Source organism: Boleophthalmus pectinirostris, unplaced genomic scaffold, assembly GCF_026225935.1.
Source record: "Boleophthalmus pectinirostris isolate CB_2022bp ecotype Guang Dong unplaced genomic scaffold, ASM2622593v1 HiC_scaffold_22, whole genome shotgun sequence".
Lineage (NCBI taxonomy): Eukaryota > Metazoa > Chordata > Actinopteri > Gobiiformes > Gobiidae > Boleophthalmus > Boleophthalmus pectinirostris.
The window spans coordinates 10,385,693-10,402,262 of record NW_026571190.1 but is presented as its reverse complement, the minus strand read 5'-3'; the positions used below and the strand labels follow the sequence as shown (position 1 = coordinate 10,402,262).

Below are 16,570 nucleotides of genomic sequence, written 5' to 3'. Positions count from 1 at the left end.
TAGACTGTATCATTAAAAAGTTTGAGCTACAACAAATACATAACAGAATAGCAAATAGCACTTATTAGTCACTTATTTAACCTTTTGCTGACAACATTTGATTGTTTTACAACAAAAATACCACAAATCTCTCTACTTTTACAAAGAAATTGTACACACTATACATTTTGAGACTAAAATAATTTTGTCCCAGCTTTCATGTATTGAACAGTAAGTCAATATATAATAATTATTGTGACAGGACTATCCACTGCCACTTGCTTTTGTTGAGGATTGGCTCTGGACCGCTCCATTAAAAACATCCAAGCTTCACATTGACCTTTTGAAATGACCAGATCTCAATTCAAGTAAAATTTGAATTGAAGCTCTAATACTAATACACAACACTTGTACAGAACCTGCAGTTAACTTAAACTTAACATTAACCTTAGAATAACATGTTTTTATATGATTCTTGCAGGTCTTCGGATGAAAGAGAGCGAGCGAGAGAGGGACTTCGCAGATCTACATCATCTGCGTGGAAGCATGTGTATGTTTGTAAAAGGTTGCATTACAACGATAACCGAATGCATAGAACAATAGCCAAATACGTAAATAAAAAAATAAATACACAAATTAAAACAATTATGATAATTTAATATTATAAAATATATAATAAAAAAAAAAAAGATTAGCCTACAATTAGCACACAAAATGCATGAACACTGAAATGTGCTAAATATTAGGGCTGCACAAAATTGATTTTTCAGACAAGCGTTGCAATTACTTTAGCTATTATTGTTTTAATTATAGCATTATGTTCAAAGTTCACAATTTAAACACATCCAGAAAAACTAACACAAGAAACATATTTCAGAACATGTTGGTACTGATCTAAACTACAAAGTTAGCAGACAACATATTTTGCTGTTTATGGAAGAAATTATGGTATTAGAAAAGTTGCAGTCTTTGCAATTTGCTAATTGTGTCCATTTAAACTGCAATTTATATTCTGTTCTGAGTCATCTTACAGATCTACAAAATGCATATAGTATATAAACTCACTGATTGCTTGTATATTAAATAACATGTTTTATACATGATGGTCACAGGTCAGTGGATGAGAGCAGAGAGGTCTCCATCATATGAATACATTAAAAACATACTTTAAACAGTGGCTCAGTGGTAAGGGTGGTCCCCAAATGGTCACGAGACCATTGTTTTTACCACTGAGCTTGGACCAAATTCTGTTGTGTCCTTAGGCAAGACACGTAACCCACATTGCCTAGTATGAAGGTGGTGTATGCGTTAATGATTGGTGGTGGTTGGACACAGACTGGCCGACTCTCTTTCATCACTCTGTTCTCTCACTCTTTGAGTAATGAGCACAGTGTAGAGCTTTGAGGGGCTTCGACAAGCCTATAAAGTGCATTAAAAGGCATTATTATTCTTATGATTAAAATAACGACCAAACATCTTAAACTAGTCAGTTGTCTCATATGAGTTACATCATTATGTTTAATCATAATAATATTACAAAATGAATAAATCTAATCACAGTTTAAATATATGTAAAATAGCAGGTGACATTTGCATCTGAATCTCTTTCACAAAAATATAAAAGCAACAAAAGCTTCATATGCATAAACACATACAGAATACACACACACATATATATACACTATTATTGCTTATATATTGAATAAAATGTTTGCTGTGTGGCGTTTGCAGGTCTGTGGATGAGAGGAGAGAGAGGCAGGGACTTCCCTAAGCCTCCATCATCTGCAGGAAAAAAAAAAAAAAGCCCACTCAATATTCCGCCGCCTCCCACATCACCAGAGCGAGCCGAGCACTAGCAAGGAAGGAATCGCACCCTCAACCTCGAGACAAAAGGGAAATCTAACCTCTAACCCGCCCCAACAATGGAGGAGAACATGGATGACTCTCAAAGCCAGAAAGGTAAGGCAAAAAATGAACCAAAAAACAGCCCTATTCGTTTGTATGGGATCAACCATTTTGCCATTGTTCTTGCAGCCATCTCTTAACCGTGTAATGAGGATGCTTTCTTTTGTGTGGTAGACAGCATGCTTAAAACATTACATTAGGCTTAGATTTTTGCCATTTTAATTTTTGCATTTTTTGGTAACAGATTACATCAATGTTTACGTATAAGATTAAGATTTGGATAACGCCATTGAATAACATGAAAGCCCAGCCCTATTTTCTATGTGCAAAGAGAATGAAGAAGGGATCGCACAGTCGGGGTTGTTGGTTGGTTATTATATGGGTCTTCTTGTTTTGGAGCTGTGGACATATGGACAGACAGCTGGGAGTATGGGGAGAGAGGGTGGGAGTGGCAGGGGGGGTGGAGGGGGAGGAGGTGGCGGTGGTGAATGGGAGAAAGAGGAAAAAAAAAAAACACAAAGAATAGAGAGAATAAACACTCCAGAAAGCGTTCGGGTGAAGGCCATGAATAAAGACGGGATCTTAGCGGGAGGGAGAGTGGAAAAACGGGGTGATGGTTGCAGCGCTCTGGTTTTCCTTTGTTACCGGACTATTGTTGATCCTTCATGCTTGTCTGAACGGTTTTTGCTCTCCTCCTTCTCTCTCTCCCCTCTCCTCTTTTTTTCTAAGCAGTAATCAGTTCATCTTATCTCAGTCTTTCTTCATCCAAGCAACTGCACAATATAACATTTTTAATACAATTTGCCGTCTAAATTTAGAATCTGTCATTTGTAGTTTTTCTGTCTTACTCCTTACCACCATGGTGAAACCTCCCTAGTTCCTTGCAAATTTTCAGTGCTATCCAAACAATTAATGTCCTGACATTTGTAAACGAATACACACTTGAATTTGCATATATTTTGCATACATTTTGAATTACAAATTAGAATAATTTTGGAATTTTCGAAGCCAAGGCCGTATACTTGTTGTTATTGTCGGTATAGGAATGGGCGTGTCCATTTTCTTCTCCGCACCTTCCCTTTCGCCCAAATCGTTATCCGTATGAAATAAATCTATTGATCACACCGCATTTGATCCAACACGATATATTACAAAATGCACCATCAAAATTACATCTTTTTATTGCTGTAACTATGGAAACAGGCTGTGTATCGGATGCCAGTTTGTGATTGGTGGATTGGCTTGTTTTTTAAAGAAGAAATCTGCGTTAGCCAATCACGACGCTGGAAGTGCTAGACATGATTCAAGCTGGATTTTTCATTACGATGTCCACCCTTTTTTTGGCTTGGGTCTTGTATGTGCATAAACAACCATAACACACCCTCTTGCATGTAAAATATTTAGCAACCTACATTGTTAGCACATAGTTCACTTGAATTAGTATTAAATCATTGGTCGGGGGAGAGGTAGTCAACATATGTCCAGATAGGATGTTGTTTTTTCCATTTCTTATGCATGAGTTGTTGCACCTGGAGCTCCAAGCAAAAAGCCTGCCTCAACACAAAATATAGGACAGAAAATTATTCAACCAATAGCCATTAATAATAGAAATCTACCATGTGTTGGCCATGTTTAATGCCCTACATGTAGCCTATTGTGCTAAAAAGAAACATGCCTGCCCTGCTTGAATACGGAAAAAAAAAAAATTGACTCAGAATAATCCTGTACAAAAAGCATGTAATATTGCTTGTCTACAAAATACATACAACAAATTAATCTGATCTAAAAAATGACATTATTTTACCATGTTATAACATTGTCATCCACGCAGGTTTCAGTAATTTAGTGATCTCTCCCAGATCCTGTTTGAAACCCTCCTTATGGACAGCTCTAAGACTGATTTTAGAGCTGAAGAGCTAAGCTGCTCCCACATGACAGTTCTGCATAAATACAAACAAAACTATGATATAAAACTGTACACAACAACTTGTCATGCAGTAGTTTCATTGACAGGATGTACAGAGGAGACTCAGTGTCAAAAACAAAAGTGAAATGTAACATAAAATTTTCAAAACTGCTGCTATATAGTGAATTGGTGTAGATTAGGATTTCAGTTTGATTTCAGTTTGTCAATCTGATGACATTTGAGTATATCCTTATTGCTAAGTTATATCCTTAATGCTAAGTTACCATTTGAATGTTATGTCTCTCAAGATTCTCAATTGAGCTTTCACTATAGAGTCAAACAAAAATCCAAAAATCACCATTGTTAGGGAATAAACAACCATTATTCAAAGATGACTAAGTAAACAAATGAATTACAAAAAAAGAAAAAATAAATTACAAAATATCACTGAAATCAAAAACTCCCAGTGTTGAGTAATCCTTAAACGCAAACATGAAGTTCTATTGTTGATGAATTTGTAATGACTCAAACCTACTAAATGTTCTCTCATTATGCTTGTAGTGTTAATTGCTTAATACGCCTGATACAATGGCATGGCATTTGGAGTGAGAAGATAAGCCATGCGTTTACACTGAGGCATGATGGGACTGTAAAAGGGGTCATTTCACATTACCTGATACTGTGGCTGTATATGGGGCGCAATGATGACCAGGAAATAGACTGATCCCGAACCCTGTCATAGACTTAGACAAACTGTATTGATCCACAAGGGAAATGACTTGGACACAATAGCAGAAAATACTATATAAATCAAGTGTATGACAATATGGAAAAATCTGAACTGTAGTAGTAGAAAAATATGTATTATTAATAGCAGGTTTACAACTCAAAATCTTAAATTAAGATATTGAAAAGAGTTTGTGTTGAGAAGAATTCATTTATTTCATGTCAGTTTTATGATGTAACAAGAGAAGGGTTCATTGTGTAACTTTTCTGGTGGAGGGTCTGCTTGTCTCCATGGAGATGTCAGTAGTTTGACTAGATCTGTTTGTGTTTTTATAAGCAAAGCAATGCATTCTCTGAGCAGGGTCATCTTTTCATTGCTTGCTTGTCTCCATGACGATGGTTTAAGTTTAATATCATACTGTGAAACATGCCAGGGAAAGCAATACATCTCCACGGAGACTAGCAATTGGTGGGCACTACTCTAGAAAAGTTACATAGTGCGTCTTTATGGCACAGAAAGACAACTAATCAATCTCATGTATTATCTACTGCCAATATCGTTGCTATGCTGCTGTGTGTGATTTTATAGAACAAACTAGATTTGTTTTCAAAATGTAAAATGCAATATAAATAAAATCTGTTATTTATTATTATGGAGAAATTGCATATTGATAGCAAGGCACATTCAAAAGAAACTGTGTTAAAATTCCTTCAGATAAACTAGAAATTCTTGCAGAAAATCTCCAGGAAATCCATTTTTGACCCTCACTGGAGAAGAGTATAATTACAGCTGAATAAGTGTGTCTAATTAATTTTATAGTAAAACTCAATAAAATTTCCTGTCAGGAGGACTGGCTGCTGTGCTCGCTGTGACTCTGGTCTGTTTCACTCCTAACCATTTGATTATATGACCTCTAATAGAAAGCTACTTAATGGAGAGGCAGATACAGTCAATACAAATAGACTTAGAGGGCTATAAAGAAGAGCCAGAGAAGGAGAGAGAGGGAGGGAGGAGAGAAAGAGAGATCTGAGGGAGGAGAGAGGGGGAGAGGGAGTCTGCAGAGTCTGTAAACATGTTTTGATGTAGGAAATTTTGAGTTTTTCAATACATAAAAAGAATGAAAATGACTTGAGTTCAGCATATAAATGTACTTTCAAAAATGGATGTTGAGAAATATGTTATTCCTTTATATACCCTTTTCAACTTAAATATTATGTTCAGTAAATCTAAATTATTGGAACATAAAATAATGAAAGAAAGAATAATAGCAGCTCTCGTTTTTTGGGATAATTTAAATGTCTCACTCCTCAATGAGCCATACACTCTTAAAAGTATAGAATAGTATAGAACAGAATAACATTATTTTTGATTACATAATGTCCTATATAGCCCCAACTGTTGTTTGAAAGGCTCTATTAAAGCACCATACAGGAACATTTTCGCTGTGTCCCATAAATATAAAGATGTGGTTGTCTGGTGGATGAAGTTAATCCTTTGTGGTGTTGTGTTTCATTATTGAGCTGAAACCCCACACTGCCCATTAAACTGTCAATACTTGGAATATACTGCCATAACACTTTTCAACTAGCTGACTATTTTATGTGTAGATTTGAGTGGAACTTAATACTAAATCCACTTTTTTGCTACTTGTATATGTATTACTATATTTTTATTGTATTGTCATCTGTTCCTAGTCCTTTTTTGGCAATTTTAGCACATACTAGGTGATCAAAAACAGTCAAAACTGAATGCGCGCTTCCTCTATTGCAATTTCAAGTACTATGTGACATCTCACAAAACTGCCATGATTAAGTATTTATGATTACAAACCCCTGGCTGTAGGGTTTTAAAGTGTGGATACCTTTTTATACCTCCAGACCCCGCCCCTCCTCTCCCCTCACTTTTTTCTTTAGTACTCCACATAATTTCCAGTGTAGCAGCTATGTTTGCAATGTGGTTGTGGGCGGAGTTTAGGTATTTAGTCCCAATTTAAGATATGGTTTCTGTTTACCAGTTTTATAATAATAATAATGCATTAGTCTACAGGGCTGTGCAATTAATTAAAAAGAGATTAATTTTAATTGTCAAAGATCTCTGTAACAGAGTGGTCCACAGTCAATCTTTTTTCTCAGAGAATCAATTGAAATTAAAAAAATCGACCACTAATAACTCATATCTTAATCATACACAGGTGAGGCAATTATTATATTCACAATTATTTGACTCATAATTGAAATCAATTACTTCACACAATTACTTAGAACAGTCAATGTTTTGTATCACTATTGCTTTATAGACTGGAGAAGTGACTTTGCTTAAAGATTTGTTTGTCATTACAATCACAAATCATTCTGAACTGAACTAATTGTATTTTATATAACAACATGTGTTTTCTCTAGTTGTATAACGTAATAATTGAAATAATGAGTTTTAAATTTAGTTGATAACACAGGCCTGGAGTTACACTGGATGGAGTGCTTTGTCCAGTGACAGAGAAGAAGATATGTATTTGGATGAATTTATATTCTAGCAGATTTCCGATATTATATTTAATTCTACCTCCAGTCTTTTTCCCTTGTCCATACCATGTGGTTGTGGTTTTGCCGTGGGCTGAAAGTGAATCTGAAACACAGATCATAATGAGCAGATGGGCTGAATATTCACTGAGCTGCAGTCTTCCCCAGAGAGGCCTGTCCATTCACCCATTAACCAATCACAATCTATCTACCATCACAAGTCTATCTGATCACTGTGGATTTTTGTGGATCCCAGAATCAATTCATGAGATTTAGTGTCATAATTAAGGGTGCCATGTTGAGGACTCCCAATCATTCAAAAGATCTATTTTGTATAATTGTATTATTTTCTAACATTAGTTCCACTGTCGTTATATTTGTCAAACGAAAACTTTCCCTCATGGATTATATGCTAATAGTTTTATATATTATAATATGTTGGAAATGAGACAGTGTGATCTGTCATCGTCCAGGAGTGGTCCAATGTAGAGAAGGTTTCAACAGTTGGTCATCTGGACCGTATTTTTGCAATCAACTCATTTCAGCTACCACCCAGTAGCCATTTTCATTTTGATGGTACTGACTTGAGACTCTAGAACTTATTCTACTCTGAGTTAAGTAAGTCCAGCCCCAAAGGGAGAAGTTTTAGAGTGAAACTGCATGTGGTCTTTTTTCCTTTGAGTCCGAATGCTCCTGTAAACTGTTGGTAGTTAAACCCTCAATGAACAGACATGGTGGATCGAAATTTCAACTACCAGCTGTTTACAGAACCATTCTGAACCAGCAGAAAAAGACCACAACAAGCAGATCAAATACTAATTAAGTACTCACCAATACTGTAGGTGAGACTTCCAATACACCATAGGGACATAACACGCATAATGATGGCAAAGAAGAAATTCCATTTGTCAACTGGACAAAAGTTTATTTTGGTCAAATACATTTTACAGCTCATCCAAGCTGCTTCTTGAGATCTGGTCAGAATGCTGGTGAACACTGCCTTATATCTGCCAGCAGGAAGGAGCTGACTACACTGAAACTACTCTACCATACTTACTTACAGTTTCTGTTTGTTAGCTGGGTCTATTGAACTGCTCTGCATATGGGGTCATATTAGCATAATCATTCAGGCCCCTGATAGGTGCTTTCACACCTCTGGACCAGATCTGGCTGTCCCTGTTGTTGTCGTCTCTGTTTTGATTTAGGTATGAGGATGGACCCATAATGATGTCAGCTAATAAACAAGGGTAAGGCAGTTTGACTCTAAAACTCCTCCCTTTGGGCTAGATCTAACTCGCAGTAGTATAAATCCTAGTGTTTCAAGCCAGTGTCACTAAATTGAAAATGGCTTCTGAATGGGAGCTGAAACACAATGCCCAGATGACCATAGTTGAAACCTTCTCTACATTAAAATATATTATATATTATTAAATTATTGATTAAATTAAAAAAAAATTTTGTAAAGCCAAATGCTGTTGAGATTTTTGGTTAAAAAAAATGAATTGAAGTAAGTAAGAAATACTGTCAAACGTTTGCCCTAATCATTTACATAGTGACAAAGATGGATTGCCCCACTTTTTGTCCAACCATGCCACAAAACTTGCAGATTAAAGCTGCATTGTCCCCATAAAGTGTATTGTAAGCACAGAACTAGACAAAAATCAGACAACTGCCTTCAACTAATTAGAAAACTCTATTGCATCTTTACTTGAAAGAATGAGCCATATTCGTCACTATATGGGTCTGATATGCTACGGTGGTTTCAAAATCAGGTACCCCAGCTTTATCATTGTTGACCCCATTTTAATCAAACAAAGCATTCGGCTATGCCCCTCTACACTGTCCTTTTGACACTTTGGACCATTATGTGTGTGTGTGCGTATTTGATTGACAACTTCTGACTAACCTCAGAGCTAACATTAGATCCACAATTAGATCCATGCATGCAGAGCCCACAGCGCCCCCTCTCTCCTGTCTCAGCGCTCTGCGTCATAGTGTACTGGCAGTGCTGCTGTTTTCACTCCTGTGTATGGAGCCATATACTCTGCAGATGACGTCACCTCTCTCCCTCTCTCCCTCTCTCCCTCTCGCTCATATAGATCTGTGCAGGAGGTGTGGCTCATTTCATACTATATCATTTTTTTCTTTTGAGGGTTGTGGAGATGTTTTATTTGCATTTATACCATAACAGATGTTTTTATTGCTGAAAAATACCTTAAAAAGCTTGCATTCATACTTTCAGTGGCATTGAGTTTCCACAGATCTGACTTGTGACCTGGCCTGCTGACGTCACCTGCTTGCGGATAGATAGTTTAATGCTATATACAGTATTTTCCATCTCTTTCTCCTCCCCCTCTCTTTCCTGTGCTTGTCCAGGGAGTTGACTTACTTACTTTGCAGTGCACTTAAATGGCATTGCATCCTCTGAAAATGTCAAATTGTCCAAATGAATCAGCAGTCGAACAGAATTCATCTGGTATTTCTGTGGTGGCTCTGAGATTCTTCTTTTTTTCTTTCTTTCTTTTTTTGGCCTCAGCAATACTGAATGAGTGACAGGTGGATTTAACTAGCGATAGACTGATATGGGTTTTTTCATGACCAAGACAGATACTGATTGTTTAGAATTCAGAGAAACTTGGGCCGATATTTAGGACCTGATTTGGATTATTTTCCTCAAGTTCTGTACCAGTCATTTAAATTAACTACACACTATTTACTACAAATCTACAGAAGAGCAATGTAGTCGTTTTTCCAGCAGTTATATTTTTGTAGTAAAGTGTTAAAATAAAGCTTTGTGTGTATTTTTAGGCAGCATTTCAACCAAAACAAAATATTGACCCATGCTGGAGATTTAAGGTCAAATATCGACTCAATAGATTTAACCAAGTGTAGTTAAGTGTAACCTTTCAGAAGAAGCAGATGATTTGGTTACCATTTCCAGTCAATATAAATATATAAGAATGAATCGTGATAGTTGTAATGAAATAAATGTTTGGGCATATCCTCTCCCAGTCCCTTCCCTTGTACCCTCATATATCAGACTTGCACAGGGCATCTGCAGTAGTCTTTGAGGACACAGGTTGTAGTTTATTGCACTGGGGCCTTGGAGCAGCTCCATTTGGTCCATCCATCACTGAAATGGACAGTGAGGCTTCCCCCTCCTCCTCCTGTGTAACACTCCCCAGCTAAGTGTGAATATGAATGCATGTAGTTACAAGCTGACACAAGTTTTTAATGATCATACTTCTCTTGTGCATGTAAACATGCACCAAAAAATAAGATCTATCTATTGCATTATCTGATGAAAATGTTCCCATTGTCTGTTTGTATTTATTTATTTATTTATTCTAATTATGTTTTAAAATTTCAAAATGATTCTTGTGAAAGTTTTAGATTTCAAAATAAATCAACCTAAAGTGACTTTATTCTGCCCCACCCACTTTTGCCTCTAAATCGTGTGTTTTATATATTTAATATTTATTGTGATTTTAGTCAAGCGTGATGAATGAATTTAAGGAATTCTTGATGGAGCAAACCGTTCTGCACTGGAGCACTGTATCACTTTATTTTGTAACTGTGTTTTATACGTGTTTATTGATGATGATGTGGATGAGTGAAATGTGAACTATGGGAGCTGCCTCTGAAATCTGCAAAACAAATTTACCTACGGGTACGAATAAAGCAACCTAAACTAACCTAAATGTGACTAAACCACACTTTTAATGTGCTGCCATTTTTGGTTAAGTGGGAACCCCATTCATTTCAATGAAGAATTTGAGAAAGGTTTTGTCGCTAAAATATGATATAAAGTAGGTTGATTTGTGTAAAATTTGCAATGTTCATATATGCCCTAACAAGTCAACATTGCATCAATTCTCTCGTAAACTTCACTGTAACTTAACATACATTTTGCCTGTAATATAGATTGAATATGGGTATTGACAAATATTGGATATCAGCTACAACAGCAAGGCAAAACATTAAAACATTAAATATCCATATTGGTTCATTCCTAAAATAATACAACCCATTGACACCCACTGCAACATCCAGAATACGCTGAATAGTGGTATTAATCTTGGTATTTACAATAACTAATAAATACATGCTCAAAAGGTCAAAAGGTTTAAACATGGTCCTTGTGGGAATCTGTATGTAAAACTCTAGAGTGGTAGTGAGGGAAGTAGGAGAGTTTCATGGCTGAATGGATGATGTGATTGACAGAGAGGAGAATCACTGGAGGAGGCCATGTCAGCCCAGCCCAGTGTTACCATTCATTTTATGTAGGTTATCTGTGTGTGTAGACCAGTGCACTACATTCATATAACAATCACCTTTTTCACTACAACATTGCGTGTTACTACTACTACAACTACTCCACTGTCTACACACACTGTCAGGCTGTGTTTATAATACATGCACAGTAAAAATCTCATTATCTGATTTCTGGAGTTATCGGTTTATTGAAATGTCATGCAGTTAGACAGTTAGACATTTAAAAAGTTGTCTATCAAACACAACAGTTACTCAAAAAATCTTTTGAGGATCAGATTTCGTTTGCGCTTTAAACACACACCAGTAATCAGATGTAATTATTGGATTATCTGATTATTCTAGTTATCTGATCTGATTTATTACTGACCATGTAGAAGTATCTACGGTGAAAATGAATTGTAATTTTATATATGTCACAATTTTATCTCCAAAACAGAGATATTTTAATTAATTTAAGTCATATACAGTATGTTATTACAAAATCAGCTAACACAATATATATATATTTAATTTTAGTCTTAAATTGCATAGACGTAGGGTCAATTTTTATTAAATTGAGATCCAACTGGTACTTGTCAATGTTCAGCTTATGACTTTTTAATGGAGAGCTACAGTTGTATATGTAAAAACATGTGGTTTGAAGCAGAGTTCAGAATTTTGCAAAGAAGATTTGACTTACTATTTTGTCTTAAATGACAGTGAATAAAAGTATGTATTGTTTATGTTCATAAAAATAAGATTAAAGCGATGTTTATTTTACTTGTATTACTACTTAGAAATACAAAGGTTTTTATCTTATTTAGTCAATTACCATATAAGATAAATTGGATAGGTGTTCAAATATCTTTACTATTAAAATGATCCCAGGGGTTCATATCCTTGTGACTGTATATTGACTGTCAGCTCATATTCAGCATTACTATAGGTTACTCCAGTGTGTTGACTTCGAGTGGAGCAGTGGGACCAGACCTGTCATTGTCTATCACAGCTGCAGAGTCTGGATCTGTGAGGGCATTTCCAGTTTACTCTGTGTCTGAAATGCTCTCTGTGGTACAATGCTCTGTCCAGATTTCAAATGCACTGTAAAATATAAAGATGATTATGACTTGAATTCACTTTTCTAATTTTTATTTTCATTTTTTTAAGAAAGAAAATAAAACCTGCCTTTTGGTTTACTGTAATTTTCATACCCTATTGAAATTTTTGATTGAAATTTGGAAGAATTGTGTGTGTATAAGTCCATCAATAGATCAAAACTACTACTACTACTACAAACTACTTAACTACTTAACTTAAGGCACATGCTGCAATTTGTCTGGAGGGGTCCTGCCATCTGCTTGACTCCACTCTTAGTAGTGTCACCTCTCCAGAGATCTAACCTGTAATTTAGTCTGGTGGGATAACCTGACTGTCTCCATGAAGATCTTATTAAAGGTGCACTGTGTAACTTTTTGGTTGGGGGTCCATAACCTGCTTGTTTCTATAGAGATGTCACTGCTCTACCTGGAATGTTCCACAGTATGACATTAAGCAGCTACACCTTACATTTATTCAATTACAGGTGGTTTTATGGCTCAAAAATATCTGGAGAAACAGGCATACTGACTGCGATCGGGGTCACCTCTCCACAGGTACATACTGTGAAACATCTCAGATAAAGCAAAGGCATCTCCATGGAGACAAGCATTTGATGGAGCCTCCACCAGAAAAGTTACACAATGCATCTTTAAAGCATTAAAAGCTGTTGCAACTGAAATAGGCTCACTAAATAAACCATTGTAAACTTGTCAAAATTATCCATATTCAGAATGTTCCTTATAGTCCAGTCCCTTTACAGTGAAGACCTTAGCAATCATAAAATACAATCAGAGATATTGAAACTCGCAAATTGCGTTTTGATGAGCAACAAGATGGAGATTTGCCATGGAAAAAAATAACTGTCAAGATAACCAACAATTTATTAGTCAGTTTTAGCCCATTCAAACATAATGGGCAGATAAGCACATTTTGAGACTTGTGGCACAGATAAGCCAAATGAGACACTTAATTAAAATGGGGTTTTGCAGTTAAACTGTCAGAAGGCAATCATTTACAGAGGACAATGGAAAAACTAACCCAAAGACAAATAGAAAAAAATCTAGATAATAATGAACAATATGATAACGTTATTTAATTTAGTTTTAAAGCATTTGCATCAAGATCTCCAAGGCAACCTGTTAGGAGCATTGGACCCATCTCCAGTTCTTGAACTAGTCTTGGTCCGGATTACCTTTGCTGGAGGATTTTGCCTATTGTGCATGGTTTGGGTTGATAGCAAACCAGAGTACTCACAGACATGGGGAGAATATGCAAAATCCACATGGAAAGGCTTCGGAATTAAACCTGGGAATTGAACCTTGTTGCTGTGAGGGGAAACCATCACACTCTTATGCAGTATATTTCTATGTATTAAGTCAACAAAAGGTGTGACTGTCTTACATGTAATTTGGTGCTTTGAACCTATAAAGTGAACCTATAATTCTCCCTTAGTTCTTCTGTACAGGCAATTTGTGTTTCATGTGGATGAGCCCAGTAATTACAGAAGTATTAGTGGTTAATATGAGCTGTATCTTGAAGGTTAGTTTGATTCCAGCACTTACCACAATGTGCTGCTGTTGTGTTTTGGGGAAAGACACATTCCTGGGACAGTTATCCATTTGCTTGTTTCCTGCAGATGTTGGTGAATCTGTTTGTCTTTGTTTTTGATTAATGTTTGATATTTGATTTTCTAACTTTATGGTTAAAGGGCCTGTATATTTTTTCCATGTATATTGCAGCACACAGATATATTGTACTAGCATAAGTAGCTCTTGAGGTCAAAATGTGTCTGCTGCGTGCTTTTAATTATATAGTGTTTATGAGAATCAGGAAATGTGTGGTTAACATGCTAGGTGTTGTTAGCTTTATAGTGGCGACAAAATTGCAGTCTAGTCTCTGAAAATTAAGAAAAGCGCTTATAAACTGTACAGACAGTACAAATCAAGTACAGTGCCTTTGAACAGCAATTTTCTGAAGCCCTGCTGTTTTGATGTTGCCAAAGAGTGAATGAGTGACTGAATGAGTGACTGTTAGGTGGCAGATATTCAGAGAATTTGTTTTTCTCTCTGTTGCTGTTTCTCTGTTTTCTTACTTTTTATATTAATTAATTTATTTGGAAAGGGACAATGCATATTAATACACATTTCTGTAAAGATGCATATATTAGTTAAATGTAATTATGGTAAAAAGTTCTCAAAATGTTACCTATAACATGACCCATAGATTGCAAAATGCAAAACACAAAATGCACATACATACATGAGATAAAGTATTTACCAAATCTAATTAAATAGATTCACATTATTAAGTTAAATATCTGTCTAAATTACAACACATTTGCTATATATTATGGATGTAAATTATGGTGTGGACCACTGTAAAATTAGCTCTGGTGATAAGTGGGGATCCAGTGCATAAAATAAAAATACATACAATTTAATCAAGATTTGTTATTCCAGTCACATTAACTTCTGTAGATATCCCTTACAGCTACATGTACAAATAATAATCATCTAGATTATAGAATTACAGTATATTTTTTCACAGTTGTTGAATTAATGTGTTTTTTTCTGTTACATTTGATCAGAAAACGCCCCTCTGTGAACAAAGACGCTCTCAGCCGCTGCCCCAGATTTTACCGGGTCACTGGGTCCTCTTCTCTCACGCCCAAATATGGACATGTGACGAGGATTACAGCGAGGGGAGGGCCTTTCACACCCAAATATGGAAATATGACGAGGATTACAGCGAGGGGAGGAGCTTAGGGCGTGCATAGAGCGAACCCTAATGCTTTTTAATACAACTGCAACAATTTGACATATCATGAAATTGAAATAGTTTGCATGGCTAATTCAGTTAATTAACACAATAATTTGACATATAAGTAGTAGTAGTAATTAGAATGTGTTAAAATGACATGCAAATGGCTTTAACTGTGAGTGAACTGATCCTAATGTTACTAGTCCCGAACTTTCTGACTGATTTCTTCAAGGTGCACTAAGTAACTTTTCTTTTGAAGGGTGTGTCACCTGCTCGTTTCCATCAAGATGCTATTGCTTATTCTGGAATGTAACAGTATGGTCTTTAAATATATTCTTCTTGCATTTATTCAATTACAGGTGTTTTATGGCTGGAAAATACCTTGAATTTTACTGTGAGAACTGTGAGATCTTGGCAAAGTAATACTAACATCTTAATGGGGAAAAGCAGAAGGCAGATCGTCTACAAGCCAAGTTACATAATGCACCTTTAAAGATAGAATATCAAACTAACAATATCTACTTCCTCCTTTTGTGGTTTAAAAATCAGCTATTCCGTGTTTAAATTAGGCTAAAATATCTTGCCAGTAAAGTCAATTTATACCACATTGAGAAGTTGCTTGAAAACTTGAAAAAGGAACAAACAGAAACTGTGAAGAAACCCTGAACTAAACCTGGACTAGACCTAGGACTAAACCTGGACTAGACTTTGAACTAAACCAGGACTAGAAGGGCCAGGGCCAAACTAAGTCAAGTGTGAACACAGCCTATGCCACATTATGGATATTGTTTCCATTAGAATAAATATGACGCATTCACTTGTCAGTACCTTTATTGTGAAGCTTGCAAGTGGAGCAAAGTGTTGTCTCCCTGTAAAGACTAACACTTAGACAATTCTATCACAACAAATCCTTCACAAATCATCTAAATATTATCTTTGTGTACCCGTTGGACAGCATTGTGTAGCTATAGAAACAATAAAATCTAAAATGAGCTGTTGGACTGTGTATGTGAGCAGCTTGCAAATGGAGTTGCCACGAAATGGTACCTTCCTTCGGCCATTTTCTTCTGCTATTTTTGCACAAGAAACGCATCAATCAACTTAAACTACACAGGCAAAAGAATTCTAGACTACGCCTTTTGCTAATGGACAGATCATTTTGTTCATTTGTTGAGAAAAAAGGGTGAAATCGGTTAAGGGAGAAAACAGAGATTGCGTTGAATAGACTGGAAAAAGGGAGGAGAGGAGACGGTAGGAGACGATGTAATTCTCTGCTGGTGTTGCCATGACGACGCTACAGGCAAAGTGGGTCAGGCAGTGACACACACAAACATGGAGGAGAGGGAGATGATACAACATGGAGGAGAGGAGGAGGGAGGTGGTCAGAGGAGCGATGCTGTGCAGGTTTTGTAAAATGATTCTGTA

The 16,570-nt window shown here is 36.2% G+C and overlaps 1 protein-coding gene across 1 annotated transcript in view; it reads left to right on the top strand.

The window, feature by feature from the left end:
• The window catches only part of LOC110167577 (neuronal membrane glycoprotein M6-a-like), a 35,178-nt gene that overhangs the window by 1,913 nt on the left and 16,695 nt on the right, over nucleotides 1–16,570 (top strand). Inside the window, exons 3-4 of the mRNA XM_055158145.1 lie at nucleotides 461–529; nucleotides 1,711–1,938. Of these exons, the coding sequence (XP_055014120.1) occupies nucleotides 1,902–1,938 (37 nt within the window). The 5' untranslated portion in view covers nucleotides 461–529; nucleotides 1,711–1,901. The remainder of the gene's footprint in view (nucleotides 1–460; nucleotides 530–1,710; nucleotides 1,939–16,570) is intronic.